Source organism: Syngnathoides biaculeatus, chromosome 14 (assembly GCF_019802595.1).
Source record: "Syngnathoides biaculeatus isolate LvHL_M chromosome 14, ASM1980259v1, whole genome shotgun sequence".
NCBI lineage: Eukaryota > Metazoa > Chordata > Actinopteri > Syngnathiformes > Syngnathidae > Syngnathoides > Syngnathoides biaculeatus.
Genome location: NC_084653.1, coordinates 12357440 through 12382961, shown reverse-complemented (window position 1 = coordinate 12382961; position 25522 = coordinate 12357440). Strand labels below are relative to the sequence as shown.

Below are 25522 nucleotides of genomic sequence, written 5' to 3'. Positions count from 1 at the left end.
TTTAATGATCATCAACGTGAACTCAGATAGTTACAAAAAATGTTCATAGTGATGTTGTGTTGTGCAATATTGGCTCACGCGGTTATGCAAGGCACACAAACATACATTTACACATAGAGTATCCTCATATACTTTAAAATAAATATATTTTGCATTTTTGTAGTGGGTAGATCTTTGTCACTTGGTCATTCTATTTCATTATTGGTCATTCTAAAAAAAAAAAAAAAAAAAGACACCCCTTCACCCCCACGTGCACTGATTGTATTTTTAACCCGTTTTGTGAGGATTGACTATTTTAGAATGAAAGATTTTCACAACTCTTTTCGTAAAACGTTCCATAGACCAAAGTGAGATCAAATGTATTAACTTGCAAAATTCCACCTTCAAAGCCATAATAGTTGGACACAAATTCCCGCCTTCTCAAGCCCTGAGGCTCGAGAGGGAGTCTGCATGCAAGCAAGAATCCATTGAAAGTGGTTGGGTGGTTCTTCCTTATAAAAGAGCTGTGAGTACTCCAACTTTTTCGACTGATTCCAAGAAGGACAGCACTGCTGTTGTTGCTTATGGATGATAAATGAGCAAAGTGGTGCTCTTCATGCAACTTGATCCTTTCTTTTGCTGGTCCTGCAGATCCAAACAGTGCCGTCAAATACTACAACATCTCAATGTAGGTTGAACAGTGAAGACTATTTGTTGTCTATGGATATTTTCCATAGCATGCATTTATTTTATCATGGAAGTTTCTTTTTTTTCTAGTACAGACAAGGATGCTCCTCTCTTGTGAATATGTGCTGTTGGCTGCAGTACTGACTTGCGTTTGGACTCAAGAACTGCAGGATAACAGAAGAGCCAAGTACCGTACAAAACCACTGGCTGCAAATATTTATGATGGGCAAGGTAAGTAAAATGAAGAATATCTATCTATCTATCTATCTATCTAATGGTTGTCTTGAAGTTCCATTTTTGCAACTTTAAACATGTTCTGTAATTCATTAATTTGGAAAATTCTTCATTCTACTGTGTATGACTGTTTTCAAACCTTTATTTGTTGGTACATTAGAAAAATATGTATATTGAAATATTGTTGATTTACTCATGAATTGGCTTATGGTGAAATTTGGACCTGTTTATTTGGATTCATTCCTTTGTATGAATGGCAGTTGGGGAAAACGAATGTGAGTTTTACCTACTGCCATCTCGTGGAAAAGCATTTAATTGTTCTGTAAATCACGATCGTTCGTGGCATACAATAGGTGGATGAACGAATACTATACATTAATTGAAGTGAATAAAAACATTCTACGAGAATTAATGTTTAAAAAAATGAAACTAGATCATTTCTGTCTGAACATCTAATGATCTCTAATAGCCAAATGTCAGAAATAATGCATTACATTAATTCTGTTTACGCAAGTTGATTTTTGTGTACAGTTTACTCGTCAGTGTAGTTCCACTGCAACACTTTTTTTTTTTTTTTTTTTTTTTTTTACTTGAATATTTTTGTTAAGAAGGAACACCACTTTTTCACAATTCCATCGAGCTGGAATCTCGCCCATGAGGAGTTTGCATGTTCCCACTGTGCCTGCGTAGGTTTTCTCTGGGTACTCTGGTTTCCTCCCAAGAGGCCCTGTAGCTCAGTGGTTAGAGCATTGGTTTGGTAAACCGGGGTTGTGGGTTCGTATCCCACCGGGGTCTCCACTCCCTGAGAAGGGTTGCGTCAGGAAGGGCATCCGGCGTAAAACTTGAGCCAGACAAATATGTGCGTTCATCTGAGATGACACGCTGTGGCGACCCCGAAAGGGACAAGCCGAAAGAAACTTACTTACTCTGGTTTCCTCCCACATCCCAAAAACATGCATGGTAGGTTAAATGAAGACTCTACATTGCCCATAGGTGCAAATGGTTGTCTATATTCGCCCCGCAATTAGCTGGCGACCAGTTCATGGCATACCCAACCTCTGGCCCAGTCAGATGCAATAAGCTCCAGGCTGTGACAGAGCAGAAAATGGACGTATGGACGGGGCTTTCATTTCACCTTCATTCTATTCATTTGTAAACATTTCATAAATTATAGATTTCAGTTACATAGTTAGGCAGTATCTGAATTTGCACATTGCTATTTTATATTTTTCTCAATTTGATGTTCATGCACTGATTTCAAACTCAGATCTAAAGTTGTTGTTTTTCATTGAATACTTTTACTTACTCAATATATCGTTCCGGATTTGTCACATCTTTGTTAATAACAAGAAGTCCTGCCAAGACGGAGGGATGGTAAAAGAGGCATAGCTGACTCAATCTTTTGAAAATAAGGCGGAAATATTATCTTAAAAAAAGCTCTACCACTGTCAAGGAGTACAGTTACATGGCACTGTGAGGCCATGGCTGATGCGTGGATGGACATCTCGGATTGTGAGTCTTTCTCACTTCATTTGGACAAAACCACTGACGTGACTGATACTGCCCAGGTGTGCATTTTCATTCCTGTGGTGTTTAGTGATCATCAATGTGAACTCAGATAGTTACAAAAAGTGTTTATAGTTAATTATGTTGTGTTGTACAATATTGGCTCCTGCAGTTATGCAAGGCACACATGCTTGCAGGGCACCCCTGTTCTAATGTAACAGTACTCTTAGTTGATTATAAATTTTGATTTCTTTGCTCACAGCACCCTAATAATAGTTAAAGGAATGTATGTTGTATCTTAACCCAGAGTAAACGTGTTTAAAGTGATTGCGCTTGCTTTCTCTTGACGCAGCCATCCTGGATGAGGACTGTAGCTTGGAGCTCTCCTTTTTACTGGACAGCTCTGAGAGTGCCAAAGACAATCATGAGCAAGAGAAACAGTTTGCTATGAACTTGGTGGACAAACTCCAAGGCCTGAAACTACAGACAGGCCGCAGTTTGAGTTTAAGGGTCGCCCTGCTTCAGTACAGCAGTACAGTTATCACTGAGCAAAGATTTAACGACTGGAGGGGCATAGAGAACTTCAAGAACCGCATCGCTCCCATTGTTTACATCGGTCATGGAACCTACACCACGTATGCCATCACCAACATGACAAAGATCTACCAAGAGGAATCCAGCCCAGGCAGCATTAAAGTAGCTGTGCTCCTAACTGATGGCTCCTCCCACCCAAGAAACCCGGATATTTTCTCTGCTGTCGCCGAGGCCAAGAACCAGGAGGTCAAGTTCTTCACTCTGGGCATTACCCGCACCGCCAATGAGCCCATCAATGTTGCTCAGCTTCGCCTCCTTGCCAGCTCTCCTACATCCCACTTCCTCCACAATTTGCAAGACAAGGACATAGTTGAAAAGATAGCCACTAAGATTGTGAGTTTTTTTTCATCATTACGTATTTTCTGTGTATAGTATTCACAGCAGACTCATGCAATGAAAGAATAACTCTGGATTTAGATTTTTTTACACTTGACTGATTAATTTGTCTCCATGATCTTATCCAATATGTTGAATGTTTTTCTTTTACATTTAGCATTATTTTTTATAATTATTATTATTTAAGTGACATTTACTAATTTCCAACTTTGTTATTTCTGATCAATTTGTGACGAGAATGTCTATTTGATATCCAATATACATTATTCGACAATAGTTAAAATACTTTTTAATATGCTGCTGAAAAAAAAAATCACACGGCATAAACCTATGTGAAAGAAAGGGAAAAAAAGATAAATTTTTCTGTATTACAGTTTCTTACCACATACAGTATATTTTTGTATTTATTTTTTATTTAAATATTCTGCTGTAATAAGTGAATTCCTCCTCAGGGGATCATTCAAATATCTTGAACTTAATTTTTTGTTTTGTTCTGCTATAAGAATACAATTGAAATTCATTTGTTTGCTTTTATTTGCAGAGTGACCTGGCTGATGAAGGAGTAAGTACCCCTTCCCTCCCAGTCCAAACTCACAATATTATTGCGATTGGGTTGGACTGCTGTATACTGATTCTAAAGCTATCCTTATGAATTTTGTCTTTTTCTTTCAGTGCCCATTGACTCAAAAGTGTGCCTGTGAGAAAGGCGAGAGGGGGCCCAGCGGGCCTGCGGTGAGTTTCAACGTCTTTTGAAGTGTCACAACAAGTCGACATGCCCTCAAGATGAGTTTTTTTTTTATGGCAATTGCACGTTTAAACAATCGTGTTAAATGCTCGTTGTGTTCCATTTTCTGTAGCCTGCAGAAATATTACAAAATCAATATACGACAGTTTTCCACTTCGTCAGGTACATGTGCAAAGTCTAATTAACTACACTATAAGAAGTGTTTCAAAAATTCTACCTTTGCAAAGGTAATAATGCTTACTTTTAGTTGACAATATCAAAGAGTTACTTGTTACATTTTGATTGTTATATTTAGCTAATGTACACAAGCCATTAGAAACTCCTCTCAGTAAGCTGTAGTACAACTACAATAATAGAAACAATGCAATACCTCTCACAGTGTCAAAACTGGGCAATATTATTTTACCAAAAATGCACTTTAAAGATCCATCCATTTTTTATAGTGCTTATACTGCTTAAGGTTGTTTGGAACTGGAACCCATCTCAGCCTAGCACATCTTCTTCAGAGTTCTGAGGAATGAGGTTTGAATTCCATCTTGCCCATTACTGTGGATGTGAGTTTGAATGCTATCGATTTGTCCAGGGAGTACTCCATGTCTCACCCAAAGTAAGCAGGGATAGACAAACCCCAATGAGGACAAGCAGTATTAAAAAAAAAAAAAAAAAGACGTTTTTTTTTTTCTTGCTTTCCCCAGTGGTCATAAGTGAAGTCCTAGACTTCAGCATGTGCAAGTCTATGCATTATTCCAGCTCTGGATGTGACATACTGAGTTTCCTTAGTGCATTATCGCACAGGATTGTCTCAACCCTGCACTTATACACCCACATTGAGATGCTTATGCAAACTTCTATTCAACTGGAAAATAATCACGCTGTGCTGACAGACAGCTGCACAACCATCAACCAGGTGCTTTCTCCTTGGAGAGATTCTTTAAATTCTTCCACTAAGACAAGGCTGCTCCCATAATTGCTCTTATTGGTTTAATGGTCACGAACCAGTGATGTCTGGAGGATAGCAACTGACATAGATCCAGGTGCGTCTCTAGTCAACGCAATAACCCCCGGCCCGGATGGGCGAGACCACTCATGCCCCATTTATGCTTTAGACGTCATCTAGAAGTGACTCGTGGTGTCATCCATAAGCGTTTTGCACGTATTTAGACAAAAAAAATTCTTGACATGGGTATCTGGGATTTCACTGTACCACAGTATCCAAATAGTGAAACACCAGGACTGAGCCACCAATTCTAAAACCGTGGTTTTGTTTCCTTCTTCAGGGGAAGAAAGGTCGTCCGGGAGAAGAGGGAGCCCCTGGGCTGAAAGGGCAAAAGGTGTGCGCCCATTCACACACATGGAAAGACCCTCTCGGCTGACAGGCTCTTAAAAAGTTATTTATATCTTTATCACCGACTCAGGGTTCCACACCTGAGATCCATTTTTCAGTTTGGAACAAGTTGTCATGAGTTCACTTTCCCAAGACTGAGAAATTATTATCAAGACATGAAGCAAATTACTGTTAAAGACAATGAAAAATACATGGATGACTTGAAATGACTGGTCACAATGACCAGAATATACAGTATATATTCCAAGTACAGATGAGACCGTGTATACACTGGATAGCCCGCAGGTTTGCGTGTATTAAATATCAATTTTTAATCCAATGCCACTGTCCAAATATGGAACATAGGCCAGTCATTTGGATATTTGTATATTTTGTTCACCTTCGTTCAATCACATTCTGACTTAAACTACCAATACATGTTCATTCTGTCTCTCAATGTTCAGCCTACAATGACCAAAATTGACCGAGAACTCCTATCTATTGAGCTAATAACTCAGTATGCTGACGTTTCAGGGTGAAGCAGGAATAAGTGGTCTACCCGGGCGGGACGGTGCTGAGGTAACCAACCAAAATTCTGTTAAAACATGCACATTTATACTCTTACGCTTTAATAGTTAATCACATATATTTTCAGGGGAAATCCGGTTATAAAGGAGAGCAAGTGAGTCAAGATAACAAATGGCCGATCATTTTATGAAACACAGTTCATGTTTGCATGTACTAAGCACAGTAATCTATCCATAGGGTGAAAGGGGAGAGTGCGGCACTCCAGGAATCAAAGGAGACAGGGTACGAAAACGTGACTAAGTAATCATAATGTATTTCTTAGAATTTGCACAATGTTAATCTGTATTGTCATTATGTGACCTGCTGCAGGGTCCTGAGGGTTTGATTGGTGTAAGAGGACTTAGAGGATTGCAGGTCAGTAAATACTGAATAAGAAGAGGCATATTCACAATACAGAATAGAACTCATTACTATGGCAATGGTCTTGTGCTGGTAAATTGAGATCACCCTTTCTGACTCAATATTAGAATTACATTTCAGGCAGCAATTAATCGTGTTCCAAATAGAGCATTATACCTGAGTAGGTGTCTGTATGCGTGACATGCAGTAGACTATACGCTTGGTAAATTCTTTATCACAATCAAAGCTATGCGCTATAGTCTCTTTTTGTTATGTTGTTTACCTGGAGGATTTTCCTGCATTTTTAACTTTGCCTGCATTGTCAAAATTTTTTCAGTAATTAGCCAAATCTGGTGTTCAACTTGGACCCGACTTGGTTAACAATAAGGGAGTGGAAAAAAATTATAACAGTGAGATACACATACTACTTTCTAACTGCATGCTACGTGTGCCCAGGGGCTACCAGGTCCACATGGAGACATTGGACCAGAAGGCCCTCAGGGAAAGCAGGTTAGTATCTTTTTTAATGTCATGGAAATCCTGCTGTGACTTTTGAATTTCCTTTACTGTAATGTTTCACAACAGGTTGAAGTTTTATTACTACCACTGTGTGTTAACATGCAGGACATAAAGCTGTCTGTCTGTCTCAGAAAAGACACCTTTGGGAGAATTTGGTAATGTTCCCCTTCATAATTAAAATAGTGAAGGTATGAACCAGAAAGGAATAGCTCGTTATTCACAATGTTTTATATCCATTTTCTAAAATCAGGAAGTGCCTACAGCAACATGTTTAACAACTTCAACACCCTGTAGATTTAAAATACATGAAAAGTTAGTGTATACTTTCATGTGAGGACATGTCTATAGGATTTCCATAGACATAAATCATCCTGCTATGTATTGATGTATTTTGAAGTATCCTGGGAGGAAATATGATTAAATTTAAATTATGTTACTGTTTCATGGCTATAATGCAATATATTGGAGTTTTTTTACCATTGGTCATGAATGCATTTCGTGGTGCCTTTAGATACAAATAACTTGACTATCTGTTTTTTCTTTGACATCCGGGCAAAATGTTGAGGTACAAGCATTGTACGGTGGCAGTGAAGTCAGCTCACTTCACGAAAAGCAGCGGTTTTACAGCTAGTAAACAATATTCTTCAAAGAAGAGGCTTTTAAATGGCCCTTCCAATTGAAGTTTACTGTCAACAAAACCGTCTAAATCTTTTGCCATCTGCTAGGCTAACACATATTGGGAAACACCATAGACATGAATAGCATTCATGTGTCGCCATATTTTTGGTTATTTAGAGCTAAATAGTTATACTCTAAAATGGACTTAGTATCTTCTTCTTTTTCTTTTGGCTTATCCAGTTAGGGGTCGCTACAGCGTGTCATCTCAAATGAACGCATATTTTTTTTGGCACAGTTTTTACACCGGATGCCCTTCCTGACACAACCTCTGTGGTTTAGCCAGGGAGAGAACCTTACAGCACCAGGTATTCCCAGGCAGTTTCCCATCCGAGTACTAACCAGGACCAAACCTGCTTAGCTTCCGAGATCTGGCATTCTCAGGGTAGTATGGCTGTGAGCAAAATGGAGTTAGTATAAAAGTTTCAATTTCGTTTGGAAAAAAACCCACATTGGTTTTGTCATACTAGTGTCCAAAAAAGGCCCCTTGGAGAGCTACTTCTGTTTGACCCAGTTTTGTTCTCTCCTTCTCTATATTTGGCTCGGACTGCCCCTCTAATTGGTGTCTCTGAGTAGAAGATCCCTTTGTGGGACCACACGTTTGTTATGCTGACATTGCTGTAATGGCAGCGGAGATGTAGGCAGAGGGCTTCGCTAGTGACAGAGATAAGCTTGACAAATTCAAACTACCTTATTTCACCTCTCTGAAGAATATCTGGAATTTAGGAAAGTGTGGACGATTTGAAGTCATATTTGATATTTTCTGAGGCGCCAAAGAGCCACTATTACATCCCAAATAAACCCTGGTCCTCAGAACTATGAGGCCAATGCTATGGAGCTGCACCACCATGCTGCCACCTTGGATTTAAGAAAGCAGAATTTACCAGCACCGGACAATATACACCAAATCATGTCTAACTGTGAATGTTTCACACTGGACTTCAAGCTCTTTGGGTTATGTTTTGCACCAGTCTTCCTCCAAACCTTTGGACCTTGATTCTTGAACGAAAGCCACACTTGACTTTGATTGGAGAAGAGGACCTCGGACCACTGGCCAACTGTGCAGTACTTCTTCTCAGTGTCTCAGTTGAGATGTTGGCTCAGGTTCAGAAGTGGCTTGAGCCAAGGAACATGACTGTTGTAGCCCATCTTACAAATGCAATCTGAATTTGGTGGTTTTGGAAGGTATGACTTGCGCGTCATTCCAGTCTTTCTAAATCTCTGGAAGATTCATAAATCTTCTGTCTGATAAGCTGGTGAATCCCACAGTCATCTCTTTTGCTGGTGCTTCTTCTCCTGCCACATTTTGTCCTTCCGTTGATATGGAAGCACTTTGTGAACAGCCAGCCTCTTTAGCTTTGAACATTTGTGGCTTACCCATCGTATGGAGGGTATTAACAACAGTGGTCTTCTGGCCATTTACTAAGTCCGCAGTTTCGTTCAATTTAATGAGACCTGAGGAATCCTGTGCAGGTACTTTGAGTTTAGTCGGTGATTAGTGTGTGACACTCAGTTTCAAACATTTATGGACTGCAATATTTGGGCTGATTTCCTCACAGTATTCAAAAATTTGAATCCCGATTTTGTGGATTTTAGGAGCTAGAAGCCTAAATGATGTATAAGTACACAAAAAATACTTGAAATAATTACAATTTTGGGCCCTAAATCTACATTTTATGAAAGTTTAACTTTTTGAATGGAATTATGGAACTAAATAAACTTTTCCATGATATTCTCATTATTTGGAAAGGATCTGTCTTTTTCTTTCAGCTTCTCCTGTTAGGGGTCACCACAACGTGTCATCTTTTTCTATCTAAGCCTATCTCGTGCATCCTCCTCTCTAACACCCACTGTCCTCATGTCCTCCCTCACAACATCCATCAACCTTTTGTTTGGGCTTCCTCTCACTCTTTTGCCTAGCAGCTCCATCCTCAGCACCCTTCCACCAATATACTCACTCTCTCGCCTCTGAACATGTCCAAACCATCGAAGTCTGCTCTCTTTCATCTTGTCTCCAAAACATCCAACTTTGGCTGTCCCTCTAATGAGCTCATTTCTAATCCTATCCAACCTGTTCACACCAAGCGAGAACCTCAGCATCTTCATTTCTGCTTCCTCAAGTTCTGCTTCCTGTTGTTTATTCAGTGTCACGTCTCTAATCCGTACATCATGGCCGGTCTCACCACTGTTTTATAAACTTCATCTTAGCGGATATTCTTCTGTCACATTATTTGGAAAGGGTCTCTAAATTAGACGAAAACTATTACTGCAACTTACTGGGCCACTTTCACTGAGAAATTATAAGTTGTATGTCAAGACACTACTTACTCCCATTGAGGCATCACTCAAGTTGTAATATTTACATATATTTCACTTTTTTATGGAAGCTGAATCTTTGCAATTCAGCTAGGATAACAACTGGAATACTTTGGTTGAATAACCCAACTGCACAATCACAATGATATGGGATTGAATTAAACTACCAGTCCATGCCATAGGTTGCAATTGAATTTTTCTGCAATCTGTGTACAGTAGCTGTTATTTTTTTTAGTCCAGTTGTTGAGATCAAGTGCATTTTATCTTTTTATGCAATGACAGCCAACATCAGCACTGAAACATTGAAACTTGACTGAAACAAAGCTTGAGCTGAAAACATGTACTAACCTGTGAGGAGATGACTGAACCTACATCTTGCTGACAGGGGGAACGTGGACCACCCGGCCCTCCAGGTATTCAGGGGGAAACTGGCATTGGGATACCTGGACCAAAAGTATGTCTCAGTCTTTCGCATAATGTAATTCTTTGTAGAGTACTTTTTGTTCGGTTACATTTCTGAGCCCGTTAAAACATCAAGTTCCTTACATTTTGTAGGGCGACATGGGATTCCAGGGCCGCCCAGGTCCTCCTGGTCCAACAGGCCTTGGGGCACATGGGCCACCAGTGAGTTTGGGCTTCTTTTTTTTCCATGAATTTTATTGTAATATCAGTGGTACAAATATATTTATGTGACAGCTAATTCTTGGATGAATGCTCTCTTTGATACTGTATGAGCAATTGTTTTTTTTTTTTTACAGGGACCTCAAGGGCCACAAGGTGTTCAAGGGGAAAAAGGGCCCACGGGTGAGGGCCTTCCTGGACCAAAGGTACATACAGTATTATGTAGGCTTACACTGCAACTGTAAGGTGAAACAACATCCATTCCTGGATGCTGGTCCATCCATTCATTCATTTTCTTTGCCGCTTATCCTAATTAGGGTCGTGGGGAGTGCTGGAGCCTATCCCAGCTGTCAACGGGTAGGAGGCGGGGTCCACCCTGAACTGGTTGGCAGCCAATCGCAGGGCACATCTAGACAAACAGCCGCACTCACGATCACACCGAGGGGCAATTTGGAGTGTCCAATTAATGTTGCATGTTATTGGGATGTGGGAGGAAACCGGAGTGCCCGGGGAAAACCCACGCAGGCACAGGTAGAACATGGAAACTCCACACAGATGGGGCTGGGATCGAACCCAGGTCCTCAGAACTATGAGGCCAACGCTTTACCAGCTGCCCCACCATGCCACTGGATGCCAGTTAAGATCAGAATTTTTTAGAATTGAGAATACATTTTGCCATAGGGAATAATGCAAAAATACAGGTAATGTCTAGTATTTATCAGTGTCCAAACATTGTTTGGTTCTATGGTTATTACCTTTTTGCTCTTTTTCAAGTCCTTCTGTGGTGCTGTCACGAACAAAACATATAGAAAAAAACTGTAGAGGAGAGCCAAAGAAAAGGCAAGACACACTCGTGAAGTCAGGTGATCACTGATCATAAAACTCTTAAAGATCTGCTGAAGAATCTTGAGAAATGCTGAGATCATGTGTAACATTTTACACAACCCACAGATGGGGGTTTTCTGTGACTGTACAGATTTTTTTCCCCACGAAATCATTTTACATTAAGTCAGAATTGGATAACCGCAGAAGTATTTGACTTACAGGTTCTACACATGTTCTCCCCGTGCCTGCGTGGGTTTTTTCCGGGTAATGAAATTTTGTGCCACATCCCAAAACCATGCATTGTAGGTTAGTTGAAAACTCTAAATTGCCCATAGGTGTGAATGGTTATTTATATGATTAGTATGTGATTATCTGGCGACTAGTTCAAGGTGTAGACCATCTCATGCCTCGAATTACCTGGGATAGGCATCAGCACGCCTGCAACGCTGCTGAGGATACATGGTACAAAGATTGGAGGGATAGATGGATGGATCTACCATTCATTGTTTAGTTCATGACCCGCATGACGTCAAAGCCACTTCTTCCAGATAACTGGCTCACAAATCAGGCGTCCACTCACTCATTACAACAAGCTAAATATCTGTGTTGAGCCTTCTCCAGCTGCAACATGCTGTATCGCTTTTCCCTATTTTGTAATGGATTCTGCAAAATTTAAATCAGACGAGTTTGCAACAACAACAGAAAAAAAAGATCAGCGACCAGGAACCCTATGAACTGATTTATTGTTCTAAATCTAACTGTGCATTGGCATATTATGCTTGCAACCTCAGTAACATGCAATGATGAATATTATTTTACCAAATTTTACAACCTTTATAACAATACAGCACACGTATTGACTTTTGTCACTGAGGGGGGATTGTTTCTGTGGAAATAAAAGAAGACATTTATTTGTCAAAAGAAATACTGAAATAATACTGGAAATGTCCTCAAGCAAGTACACATCTGTTTGACTGAACCTCAACTTCCTGAACTTGGTTTTATAGGTTTTACTCCTCACCTGAACTCAGCCTCCTCAAATAAACGACACGCAGCCACATTCACATACTAATGCACACGTTTTACACACATTTCATGACATTACCTGCCATCTGCTTGTTCTTTACACCTACTTTTTAGTGGGATTAGAAAAAGCCCACTCCAGGGTAATCATCTTGACAGAGATGGTATGAAAGGAAAAATAAATACTGACCTCCATTCCTTTCAGGTAGGATCATTTGAATGAAGTGGCTAACAGGAGCCAACACGCTCCTCTTCAGAACCAGTTCAGTGGAGAACAATATGAATTTGGCAAAGACCCAAAAAACCTCAAGTGGTTGTGATGTAGTTAACACGGTATGATTTTGTTCCATAGGGGGATCGCGGGCTTCCAGGACCGAGAGGATCGAGAGGACAACAGGGTGCAGGAATTAAAGGAGAACGGGTATGTCAATATTACATCATAAAACAACTACATGCTTGTGTATATCAAGAAATAAAATACCTTCAAGACATACCTTTTGTTTGCATGTTCTCGCCTTACCTCCGTGGGTTTTCTCCAGGCACTCGGGTTTTACTCCCACATCCCAAAAACATGCATTGATTGGAGACTCTAAATTCCCCACAGGTGTGATTGTGAGTGCAAACGGTTGTTTGCTTATATGTGCCCTGTGATTGGCTGGCAGCCAGTTCAGGGTGAACTCTGCGTCCTACCCGATGACAGATGGGAGAGGCTCCACCACTACTGTGACCCTCATGAGGATATGAGGCTCAGAAAATGGATGGATGGATTGATTGATTGATGGATACTTTGAGATGTAAAAAAAAAGTGGGAACACCATCTTGGAATTCTTTCATTTATCTGCTCCATTGTGACTTTAATGCTTTCCTTTAGGGAGAATTGGGTCCCCCAGGTTCTCCAGGGCCAACTGGCCTGACAGGAGTGGGCATACAAGGAGAAAAGGTCAGCAAACCGATTTACATTTTCATCAATTCACACCCTAAATACATGTACATAACAGTTGGGATTTTTGTAATTATAAACTAACTTCCATTCCTCCAGGGAGTTGAGGGTCCAAGGGGTCCACCAGGAGTAAGAGGCCTTCCAGGAGAGGGTTTGCCTGGACCCAAGGTTTGTAGAAATAGTTCTCAAAATGCATGCATTGGTCCTTTACATATGTATCATATTAAATAGGAAAAATAAATGCACAATATACGTTCTTTATATTGCTTTTGAAGACTGTCTTTTTTATTCCCCCCTAGGGGGACCAAGGTTTACCTGGAGAACAGGGATCTCCAGGAGAGAGAGGCATTGGTGAATCTGGTCCAAAGGTGAAATTACCACTCATCAAAATGTCCTTACTTATAAATTGAATATGATATAATTTAGCTTATACTGTATGCAACAATGTAATGTATCCATCCAGTACCAAATGATGATGTTTTATTGACATAGGGAGAACCTGGATCTGCTGGTTTAGGTGGCTTACCTGGTCTTCCTGGAGAAGATGGGGCACCAGGGCAGAAGGTACAGAATGTTACGCCAACTCTAGCTCTAACCTAACTAACAAAAAAGGGGTGTGTATCTCATTGACCTTTTGACCTCTCAGGGGGAACCTGGGTTACCCGGTTCAAGAGGTTCTGAGGGGCCTCCAGGAATTGGCACTCAAGGAGAGAAGGTTTTCATTTTGTTTTTGTACTTATTTAACCTAAACACGGATCAATTACACTGTTTTGTACTCCTTCAAAGGGGGACCAGGGTCTGAGGGGTATCCGAGGGTTACATGGACCTCCAGGGATCTCAGGACCCTCCGGTCCAAAGGTATGAAACAAAGAATGATGATTTAATAATAATGAATGCGACAACATTTCCATCGTGGTAATGAGAACTTCTTTAAACTAGTTTGTGTTCTTTGCCAACTTTCACTTCCTAGGGTGAACGCGGGGTGCCAGGACACCAGGGAATTCCAGGGCAACCAGGACGATCCATAACTGGTCCAAAGGTGAATAACCAAACATGTATTATCGATCCACACAGTGTAATACACATTTTAGTTAACAAGAAGCACTTATTCTTCAAATGCACTAAAAGTATTACTTGAATTAATCATTAGTATGGCTTCAATTTAATCTCTTCAGGGAGACCTAGGTCCCTCTGGTCCACCTGGACCAATTGGGGAAACAGGCCTTGGACTTCCAGGTCCAAAGGTAAACTCTACTGCAATAACTTAGTGTTTTACAAAACAAATACGGCGCATCAGCAGTATGTTGTTGAAAGCATCTCAAATGGGTTTTGTTCCACCAGGGTGACAGAGGTTATACTGGTCCGCATGGTCCACCTGGGCCAAAAGGCGAAGGGACCCCAGGACCTTTGGTTTGTACTACCATCGATCAAAATGTGACGTCCATTAACCTGCCTTTAGTATTGTTAACAAGTAGACATGTTTCTTTTCCAGGGCCCCCCAGGAATTCCAGGTTTACCAGGTGAACCAGGCCCAGAGGGAATAGGAATTCCCGGACCTAAGGTTTCACCCCATATATTGAGCATTTGACATGGTTTTGTGTATGTTTGAAAAAGCATTTCACTTTGGTCTTGTTGTCTTTATTCCAGGGTGACATTGGATTTAGAGGATTGCCAGGTTTACCCGGCCCACCTGGAGAGGGAATACAAGGACCCCCAGTAAGATTATTACAAAGTTATTTCATACATATTTTCTACAACTTGTGTGATGGCTGATATTTTCCAACGAAAACACGTTTGGAAAAGGATATTCATATTTCTTGATAAATTCTGCACATGATTATGATGTACTGCTCTTTCTGCATTCACGGCGAATTTCTTGGGCTACTGCCTTTTCGAGCACTGATCATCACAAGAGTCTGATTCATTGATTGTTTTGTTTGTTTGTTTTTATGTGTTTCAAGGGTAATGTTGGGAGGGCTGGACCTCCTGGCCCAAATGGACCACCAGGAGAGGGTATTCAAGGACCAAAGGTATAGGTTACCACGAATTTTTTTACAAGACTCCGACTTGCTAACTTTAATTGAATGTTTATCTTCTAATTAAACTTTAGGGGGATCCTGGAGTCCAGGGTATGACTGGACCAAGAGGGCCAAGAGGAGATGGGTTCCCTGGAGCTAAGGTAAGAGTTTTTTTTTCTACTTTTTTTTTTTTTACTTTTGCATATATGGCAGATTTTACCTGATTGCTTGAGCTCCAATTGATTAGCTATTCGTTGTTGATACAGGGTGACCGTGGGTCTCAGGGTGAAAGGGGAATGAAGGGTGCAAAGGGAGATCTGGGAGATACAGGACTGCCTGGCGAAGTAGTATGTAAAATTGCCTTTGCTCAATATACTACATCCAAAAGATAGATGTGTATAATTAACTTTTAAAAAGATAACTATGTTTGTTAAAGTTTATCAAATAATTCAAATTGCATTGTTTCATAAAATAACAGGGAAAACCAGGAACAAAAGGAGACGCAGGCCTCACAGTGAGTTTATTTTATTCCCTTTCTGAATATTGTGAAAAACAATAGATATTTGGTTATGATGATACTGTATTTGTTTGCTTTTCAGCGAGAGGACATTATTAAACTCATTAAAGAAATATGCGGTAAGTGAGAGTCAAATTAATGTGTCTGTATTAGGAAAAGAGTCAAATCAATTTACACTTCACTCTAAATAGACAGCGCAGCATTATTCATGTAAAAATATGACACTCTTAAAAATCATAAATATGACAATGTGTCCAAGCTCCTGAGTGTAACAATGAAGAAAAACACATGGTTGATTCAGATTAAATTCTATAGATTTTTTTGGTAAACCAACTTTAGTAGATACTACATTTGAGATGCATGACTATCTACTACTATTACTTTAAATTACCTGTATTTTCTGCTCTATAAGGCGCACCTTCAATGAATGGCCTATTTTAAGACTTTTTTAAATAAGACGCACCGGATTATAAGGCGCACCGTCAACTTTTGAGAAAATTAAAGGCTTTTAGGTGCGCCTCATACTGCAGAAAATACAGTACCTCATTTATGGCAATATCAAAATGATAAATGTGTTTTCTTGTTGTCAGGATGTGGCGTCAAGTGTAAAGAAAGACCAATGGAACTCGTCTTCGTGATCGACAGCTCAGAAAGTGTTGGCCCTGAAAATTTTGAAATCATCAAAGATTTTGTCACCAGGCTGGTGGACCGGACCACGGTGGGACGCAATGCAACGAGAATCGGCCTTGTCCTCTACAGTCTGGACGTCCATTTGGAGTTCAACTTGGTCCGCTACACAAACAAACAGGATGTGAAGCAGGCGATCCGAAAGATGCCTTACATGGGTGAGGGCACCTACACTGGCACCGCCATCAGAAAAGCCACCCAGGAGGCTTTCTACAGCGCCAGGCCTGGGGTCAGGAAGGTTGCCATCGTCATCACCGATGGTCAGACTGACAAGCGAGAGCCCGTTAAACTTGATATTGCCGTGAGAGAGGCTCACGCGGCAAATATTGAGATGTACGCTCTGGGGATCGTCAACTCCTCGGATCCGACGCAGACGGAGTTTCTGAGAGAACTCAACCTCATTGCCTCTGACCCTGATAGTGAACACATGTACCTTATTGATGACTTCAACACTTTGCCAGGTGATAATGGAAAGTTGTGATAATTGTTCTGAAAAGCAATACACTCGTTAAACTTGGGACAACAAAAATGTGAACACTGCAGTTTGGGACCAGCCCAGCAGAGAATTGTGAAAATCTGCAAGCCACTACCTCAAAGTGTATGGTGAATGAAATATTTTTTTCAACTGTTATTTCCTGTTTTCAGCCCTGGAGTCTAAAGTGATCAGCCAGTTCTGCGAGGATGAAAATGGTGCTGTCATCTTTAATCGTATTACAAACGGGCACTGGAATGGCAACAATGGACTCGGTGTTAATGGAAATAATGAATATGGACAGCATGGCAATGGATACAACAATGGCTATGGAAAAAACAAAAATGAAGTAAATGGGAATGGTCATCAAGAGGAGGTCACAAATATGAGACGTACCAACGGCCGACCCCGTGGGGACACGTTCGCACTGCCCATCAGTGCTGATCCACTCCCGATTCAGGTCATTCCAAGAATTATTTGTCTTTACAAATACTGACATCAGAAATAAATGAAATACTGAAATGGTTAGAGATTTTTGTCTCCATCAGAATGAAGAAGACGAAGACGGTGAAGATTTAGACTTGAGGGCCCATGTCAGGGCCAGCGGCAGCGTGGTTGTTGTGAACAAAACCGCCTCTTTGTCACATGTGAAGGAAAGCGCTGTGTCCAAAGAGGCAGACTTATCATCTTCATCATCATCCTCTGCTGTAGGATCTTCATCTAAACTAGGTTCCAGTTCTTCCTTAAATTCTAATCAGCTGCAGGCAATCGTGAGCCCAATACTTCCTGAAGGTGAGTACTGTGTGTAGTTTAAAGGTCAAGTGTCATCCCTATCAACGTTCTAAAATAGATATTGAAATGAAAAATACATATAACATTATTCACTTCAATGTCTACAAGAAAACGTAAATATGAGCGGAGAGCGCGTCATCCATGCGCAAAGTTGCGGTAGTCTCATTCGACATCTAAGTGGTTGCCATATTGACTGCATTTACCGTCAGTGACGTCACCCCGGACATTCGCCATTGGCAACACGCCGTGACCCCTACTGTGGGACACGCCCCTTCAAACACGGACACTCTTTTCGAGAAAGAGAACATCTCACAATCGAGTGAAGTGTCCGGGGCAATATTACCCTATTGTTTCGAACCATATTTAGAAGATATGTGGATCGCTTCTAACTAACAACAGACTCCCCGACAGTTTGTATGACAGTATGTAGTATGTCCACTCAGGAGGACCCATGCCGGGCGAAACACCGACAGTATTACAGTATGTAGCGTACTCAGCCGCGTGTGATGACAACGCGGCGGCCCAGGTGTGACGAACCGATCACGGCTTCGGCCGGGGTGGCACTGAGGTGGCTCATCGCGGCGCCGAGCTGGGCCGCTTTACGGCGTTATCGTATCTCGTGGCTGAGTGCGCCATTTTCGGCGGCTCATTTTTGGTGCAGAGCTGGCTTATCACGGCGCCGAGCCAGGCCCCTTCACGGCGTTGTCGTCGCACGCAGCTGAGTTCGAAATTGCCGGCAGTGTTGTTCATAGCCGCCGCCATCCACGAACCCAACGCGGCAGCCTTCGATGGCGAGCCCGATGCGGAAACCATCCGACGCGCACATCGACACATTTAGCACCCCTGTTATACGTACACTGATCTTTTGTTATGTTATGAGAGACGGATTACGTGGTCCGCCCCAAACTATAATTTTTTTTTTTAGTAGGTGTATACACACCTACCTGTCATTTGGAACCCACGAAGCTCTCGTCCTTTGCACACATGCAATCCATTTTTCACGACGAACCGGGTCTCTTGGAAACTTAAGAAGGGTAAATCCATCCTCCCGAGTGTTCGAGCAATATCCAGCAATGCAATGAGCCAGCATTTTGGCTAACACGAAGGAACAACGAGCTACCTTCCCGCAGGTAAAACTAATAGAAACAAACGAGTCCACTTGAGCGCGCACCTGCCTCCAACGTCACTTCCTGGTTCTTGTCGAAAACAAGTCCCTCGATTTTCGATTTTCAACAGATTTTCATAGCGGGAGTTACAAAAAGCCATATACGTCAAAATCATGTTTTGTGGTGAAAAAACAGATGGCACCATACCGGCTGCCGTTTTTTCATTAATACCATCCTAAAAATCATCCATTTCATGACAGTGACCTTTAAATTACATGCCATACTATGCATTACAAAAAAATTACAAACATTGTTTTTTGTGGGGGGGGGGGGGTTTCCCATCAGAAGTTCCACTTCGTGATCCCCGCTGTAACCTCAGTTTGGACCAAGGCACCTGCAGAGCGTACAACATCCGCTGGTACTATGATAAGCAGGCTAATTCCTGCGCACAGTTTTGGTATGGAGGCTGCGCTGGAAATGACAATCGATTTGAAACCGAAGCTGAATGCAGGAAGACTTGTGTTGTATTGAAGACAGGTATTTGAGATGTTTAACAGACAATACAGTATGTACATTCGCGGAACAAGTTATGATCCTTGACTGATGTCTGTTCTGATTATCCCAACAGGATAAAAATAAAAGAAGAAATGTGGAAAGATTAGGTGACTTTTTTTTTATATCCAAGATAGAATGTGGCGATATTGGTCATTCAAGCAAGTAAATGACTGACATTTTGTTTTTGAAAAAGAAAATACTGATAGAGTGTAATTTGAGGTCAGCGTGACAGTGTCTAAGGTCTACTCAAAGCTATACAAACAACATCTTTACATCTCTGAGCAATTCACGGTACTTAACTTTGACTGAAATCTATGCTGCCAGATAACAAGAGTGAAACATTTCTTAGTACTGTTTTATTTCAATGTCTGGTGTCAAGTTGTAATTGGCAGCTGCAATACAGGGACACTTATTTTTAAGTAATGTGCAGAAGTCTACTGAAGTTGTCATCGGACGAAATGTGATCCTGCTCTCCTTTTCAATGTGTTTTTAATCCCTCCATGAAACATGTCACAATTTGGGCTGTGTGTGACTTATTTGTGTTTTTATTAATAAAAGATTAAAACTGTTGTCGGTAAATTTGTTTTTATTTACAGTTCCTGTGTCAGCACTTTAGCCCTTTTGCAAAGAAACATACAATTCTGTTGTTGGTAACTTGCGATGAAATTAACACCACACACACTATAAAAACAAAAAAAATAAAATGTGTTTTGATTGGACAATATAGAACAATGTGATTTAATTAATATCAATGAAGTGGTCAAGAAGGCAAATAAAGCAAACTAGCAGCAATGAAGTGACAGCTGAACATTGTAATTTTACCCATGTAGCATTATTATCAGGGAAACTGAAATTGTGATATTCTAAAAATATATATATAACCTCTCTGTGCACCTAATTGGGTAAAAGATGCATTTGCCAAAATTATCCTCAGGTGTATTGACTAATTTACAACTATTTACAGATATATTAATTTTCCCCCCACCCTTCCGCCACCCCTGTGTGTGTGACAATATTTAATATTTATTTCAACGCAATAAATTATCACTGTATTACATTGTTATGAAGTAGTTTAAATTAGAGCAGAAATCTGTGGTCTGTAGCCACAGTTGCATATTTTGTTGCCTCTAGCTTGCCGTCGGTTGCTATGGTAACTAGCTAACGACGCTTCTCGGAGTAGCAAGCTTGCTGACTGTTAGCCAGTAACCACTGTGCGTGTTTTTTTTTTTTTTATTATCGATTTTAACAACCTTTCAGTGATGTCTTCCGTTTTAGATGCTCTTTGGGAGGACAGAGACGTTCGTTTCGACATAACCGCACAGTAAGTTCCACAGGTGTTAACATTATTTCACCTTTAGGCGCTGTCGTTAGCTTAGCAAATTAGCAGTATGCTTCCCCCCCCTACGGCGATAAGACATGTAAATTTCACGTGAGTTTTTGCCCACAGGCAGATGAAAACTCGGCCCGGTGAAGTGCTGATAGATTGCTTGGACTCCATCGAAGACACGAAAGGAAATAACGGAGATCGCGGTATCAGAACTTATGTTTTCCAGTCATGCATTACTTTATATCAATCTAAAGATGTTGTTGTTTTCGTAGGACGACTCTTGGTGACAAACCTGAGAATTATATGGCATTCTTTGGCCTTGCCCAGAGTGAATTTGTGTGAGTAATAATACCTTAAGTAATGTCATGTTAAATTTGTTGGTATTTTGACCGTTACTGTTCAGTGGGTTTATTTGTAACAGGCAAGTATATTAATTTTGTGAAATATTTTAGTTGGAATTTAAAACTTTCTGTCCGTTTACTTGAGTGGTGACTTTTACATGTAAATGCCAACATTAAGTGAAACATGCTCTTGTTTTGATTTTCAGCTGTGGGATACAACTCCATCATAAACATCACAACAAGAACCGCAAACTCCGTGAGTACACTTTGTGTGTTTACTTCATGATTTTTTTCAGTCATCATTTGCACTGACGTTAAAAGCATTTCTTCTAAAATAAAAATGGAAAGTATTAACTATAATAATCTGTCGGGTCACCCGTTCACAATCACTCAAAAAAATATTTAACTGTTGTAAAACAAAACATTTCTGTCACAGAAGTGCAAACACAAGTTAACCTCTTTTCAAGGTAAAATGTAGAGACAATGAATCAATTTCATCAATGTCTAAGGTGTCATGAATAGCGGAGTTGTGTTTTAGATGCTCCTCTCGTAATTTATACCAAGAACTTTAACATAATGACTTTTTGGACTCCAAAATGACTGGAGAGATGGATGTTTAACAAAAATCTTTTTAAATGTATTAATACTAATAGATAAGTTGAAAAAAAACATGTGCTGAAGACATAAACATGCAAATCGCTGAACTGTCCTGTTTCTCCTCCAGAAACTTCGAGGCCAAACCGAAGCTCTCTACATCCTGACCAAGTCCAACAACACAAGATTTGAGTTCATCTTCACCAATGTGGTTCCAGGAAGTCCCCGCCTCTTTACATCCGTCATTGCCGTGCACAGGTAACAAAACGATACAAATGTACAACACTGTTGTACTGAATAGTACAGTAATTATTGTGTTGTTTTGTTTTGTTTTTTTCAACACAGGGCCTATGAGACTTCGAAAATGTACAGAGACCTGAAACTGCGAGCGGCGCTTATTCAAAACAAGAACCTGCGACTTTTACCTCGGGAGCAAGTTTATGACAAAATCAATGGCGTCTGGAATTTATCCAGTGATCAGGTACATGATTTCATACAGTATGGACTCTTTCGCTCGAGATTTTTGTTGATTATATCTCGGTTGTGTGTGCCTTTGTGTCTTTTAGGGCAACCTGGGAACTTTCTTTGTCACCAACGTGCGGATTGTATGGCACGCTAATATGAACGAGAGCTTTAACGTCAGCATTCCTTACCTCCAAATTGTACGTATATTGAGCTTGCTTTAACCAGAATGACAATACTTTGCCTCAACAAAAGTTATAGTTACTGTTCCATGATAATTCTTATGATTACATTTTTTTACATTATTTATATGACGTTATGATCGTAAGTGAGGTTTAATAGAATTACGTAATGCAGATACTGTATTCTAGACATGTTAGACCGATTTATGTAATAACATTTGGCACCATTCTAACACCACAATATCTTATTCTGTATGAATTATAATTTAAAAAAAGAGACCTTGATGGTACCACGTTAGCTACAGCTGCAACATTAAAGGCTATCTTTCCAAAAGTAGTGTTTACTCCTTCACAGAGGTTACATTTTACACTTGGGACCACGACAATGAAACCCCTTTTAGAAGTCACATTGCATTTTATGCGTAGTGCATATTGTCTAGAATTGAGTATAAGATGTTTTCATCATTACATTTCTATATCTTTCTTTATGTGTCCTAAAGTGGTCTATCCGAATAAGGGACTCCAAATTTGGTTTGGCTTTGGTGATAGAGAGTTCCCGCCAGGTATGTTACTGATATTTTATCGTTACATCTTGTGATTGTAAAATACATATTCTTACTGGGATCTTTTTTTGTTTTGGGTGCCTGTAGAGTGGCGGCTACGTGCTGGGGTTTAAAATTGACCCGGTGGATAAGCTTCAGGATGCTCTTAAAGAAATCAACTCGCTCCATAAAGTATACTCTGCCAACCCCATTTTTGGAGTGGACTATGAAATGGAAGAAAAGGTTAACATACAGTAATCATACAGCTGCCTTTCAATGAAATTAGGATATAAGGGGGGTGGTGGGGGATACTTTCAGTCGTTCACTGAAAAAGTAAAACTCAAATATAGATTCACTAGATCAGTGGTTCCCAAACTTTTTTTGCAGATCCCCCGCACCCCAACCCCCACCACACCCGTCTTGGAGATGAAAGTATTTTTACCCTCCAACACACACAAACACGCACACACACATAGTTTTTCTATAAATAAAAAGACTTAGCTTGTAATAATTATTGGTGTGGTCACTTTTACACTTCTATATTCACACTGGCCAGTTTATCAAGCCACCAAGAATCAACAAAAATAAACTTTAGTTTTTTATACTAAAATTTAACATCTTTCATCATTTCATTTAACATCATTTCAGTGGCTAATGTGGGCTTGTGTATTCGATTGTAAAATTAACTCCATAATAAGAATAACAACAATCATGAAAAGTGTTCCTGGTAACCACGCTCCTGGGGGTAAGGGGGAGCCCCCCAGTTTGAAAACCACTGCACCAGCTACATAGTGAAATAGTTCCCAATTTATTTTTCTTTTTTTTTTTTTACAATTTTCATCATTTGAATTTATAGCTAACAATCTACCATCTCAAGAGATTTAAATATTATATGATAAATTATTAAATGAATCTGGATGAGTTTTGTGATGCAAATTAAACTATTGAAATAAATGAAGGAATAAAACTTCTACTAAATTTTGGTTTATTGAGGTGAACCTGTATAAGAGCTGTCAAGACTCTAAACAAGGACTATGTATTTTTCCTTAAATCTTTTTTTATCGTCTAAGTTAAGATTAATCTATTCAGAAGAGCTTGTGATAATTGTGATCTTTGTCCTAATGATACTTGTAGCCGCTGCCATTGGAAGAAGTGACACTCGAGCAGCCTCCCGATGATGTGGAAATCGAGCCGGGCGAGCAGACGGATGCTTTCACTGTGAGTTGTCGCGTTTCCCCTGGTCACCCGCGGCTCTTTGCGAGGGAACCCGGGGGGGGGAGGTTGGCTTCCCGGCTCCAAGAATAGCTGCTGACCACTGACGCGTAACATCGCGTATACACGCAAATGTATTTAACTTGTGTTCAATAAAAGAAAAAAAAGTGAAAACACACAAAAAAAAAAAATAAATAAATAACTGTAGGCTCATGGGTTGTCAAGCAACAGGCCATTTTTAATCTAAAAACTTTTTGGGAAAATGGGAGCCATTTAATTAATATAAAAACTGAATATGAGTATCCTTCTTGGAGAGTCAAGTTGTAAAGCGATATTTCTTCCTTTCCTAAACATATCAATTGTTGTCTGTCCACAGGCATACTTCGCGGATGGAAACAAGGTAAAGTCTTATAACGGGTTGCGACTACACCTTGAATTCATGTTCCCTCATGTACTTTCTTGGGTACTTCACGTCAAACATTTTGCCTCTGTTTTGTCAAGCAACAAGACCGCGAGCCTGTTTTTTCAGAGGAGCTCGGCCTCGCCATTGAAAAGCTGAGGGATGGATTTACCCTTCAAGGACTTTGGGAAGTCATCAGTTGAAATAATATTCAATATTTATCTATCAACGATGTAGATTGTTGTGATTCCAAAACACAAAACTGTATAGTATTGATCAGTTCTTATAGGGCATTGATACAGGATGTATTTATTGTGAACTTAGATCTGTATTGGAATAATAGTAATGATGTTATTTAAGAGCAAAAATATCTACTGTGTATACTGTACATAGTTTTGTACCTCACGTCTAAACACAGCACTCAAGTATTTTAATAATGCTGAAGGAGGACAAAGCGTCATCGCCTACAACAGCAGCTGTTCCCTCACCATGTCTACATGCTAATACTGGTCAGCAATGTCTTTGATTTATGACTTAATGTTTCCTAAAATGTCAAACGTGAGCAATAAGTACTTCAACAAATCTGACCAATGTGTTTTCTGTTTCACTGACTTTTTTTGCAAACCTAACCTACATTGGTACCACCTGTCACTGGTGGCAAAAATACTCATGCTGGACCTAAGTACAGATACTTTAATTAAAAAAAAAAAAGACAAAACAAAAACAGGTGACGTGGTGCAATCAATAAAAAAAGTTGCCCTCATTTATTAACTTTCATATTGCTCGCAAGGAAAAGAAAAATGTTGCACATGGTTAAGTGCTATCACAAAACTTCTCATAACTTTGCAAACGTCCAGAAATTAGGGACCCCCCCAAAAAAATGCTCATATATGGTAGCTAATAATGACAAATGAAAGAAAGTAAAAGTACTGTACCGGGTTGACATAACCTTTCACTATTTTCCCATGAGTTTTATGTTTTTTGCAAAGGTTGATAAAAGCAAATTATTATTTATTTTGAAAGTACAAAGTATATATATATATATATATATATATGTTTTCAAA

At 40.0% G+C, this 25522-nt stretch overlaps 2 protein-coding genes and 1 long non-coding RNA gene across 4 annotated transcripts; 2 read left to right on the top strand and 1 right to left on the bottom strand.

Annotated features, from left to right (window-relative positions):
* Positions 1-487: 487 nt before the first annotated feature.
* On the bottom strand, positions 488-12891 carry LOC133512149 (uncharacterized). Its single transcript, XR_009798110.1, has 3 exons — positions 12502-12891; positions 10191-10285; positions 488-624 (listed from the first exon to the last, which is right to left on the bottom strand). It is a non-coding gene; the product is annotated as an uncharacterized LOC133512149 (long non-coding RNA).
* Positions 768-19388, top strand: col28a2a (collagen, type XXVIII, alpha 2a). The gene is made up of 34 exons (XM_061841494.1): positions 768-897; positions 2759-3333; positions 3878-3898; positions 4009-4068; positions 5359-5412; positions 5940-5984; positions 6061-6087; positions 6171-6215; positions 6303-6347; positions 6789-6842; positions 10228-10296; positions 10398-10466; positions 10601-10669; positions 12664-12732; positions 13183-13251; positions 13351-13419; positions 13551-13619; positions 13744-13815; positions 13898-13966; positions 14038-14109; positions 14222-14290; positions 14427-14495; positions 14593-14661; positions 14744-14812; positions 14899-14967; positions 15213-15281; positions 15362-15430; positions 15536-15616; positions 15748-15783; positions 15869-15905; positions 16377-16934; positions 17119-17405; positions 17494-17737; positions 19189-19388. The coding sequence occupies exons 1-34, from the start codon at positions 768-770 to the stop codon at positions 19386-19388; spliced, it is 3678 nt and encodes a 1225-aa protein (XP_061697478.1).
* A 1116-nt stretch (positions 19389-20504) lies between these two features.
* Positions 20505-25104, top strand: bbs5 (Bardet-Biedl syndrome 5). Of its 2 annotated transcripts, XM_061841504.1 has the most exons (13): positions 20515-20609; positions 20674-20719; positions 20846-20928; positions 20998-21063; positions 21273-21322; positions 21791-21918; positions 22006-22141; positions 22227-22322; positions 22805-22867; positions 22955-23089; positions 23981-24064; positions 24435-24458; positions 24560-25104. In XM_061841504.1, the coding sequence occupies exons 3-13, from the start codon at positions 20850-20852 to the stop codon at positions 24659-24661; spliced, it is 963 nt and encodes a 320-aa protein (XP_061697488.1). In that variant the 5' UTR covers positions 20515-20609; positions 20674-20719; positions 20846-20849; the 3' UTR covers positions 24662-25104. The 2 variants fall into 2 exon arrangements, with proteins under 2 accessions (XP_061697487.1, XP_061697488.1); XM_061841503.1 differs by having other exon boundaries at positions 20505-20719; positions 24560-25102.
* The last annotated feature ends 418 nt before the right edge of the window (positions 25105-25522 follow it).

Coding starts and splice junctions, on each gene's coding strand:
- bbs5 (XM_061841503.1), top strand. CDS start 20,658: ATGTCTTCCGTTTTAGATGCTCTTTGGGAGGACAGAGACGTTCGTTTC. Junction 22,323..22,804: donor GCATTCCTTACCTCCAAATT/GTACGTATATTG, acceptor TGTGTCCTAAAG/TGGTCTATCCGAATAAGGGA. Junction 22,868..22,954: donor TGATAGAGAGTTCCCGCCAG/GTATGTTACTGA, acceptor GGGTGCCTGTAG/AGTGGCGGCTACGTGCTGGG.
- col28a2a (XM_061841494.1), top strand. CDS start 768: ATGCTCCTCTCTTGTGAATATGTGCTGTTGGCTGCAGTACTGACTTGC. Junction 3,899..4,008: donor GTGACCTGGCTGATGAAGGA/GTAAGTACCCCT, acceptor TTTTTCTTTCAG/TGCCCATTGACTCAAAAGTG. Junction 14,968..15,212: donor AGGGAATACAAGGACCCCCA/GTAAGATTATTA, acceptor ATGTGTTTCAAG/GGTAATGTTGGGAGGGCTGG.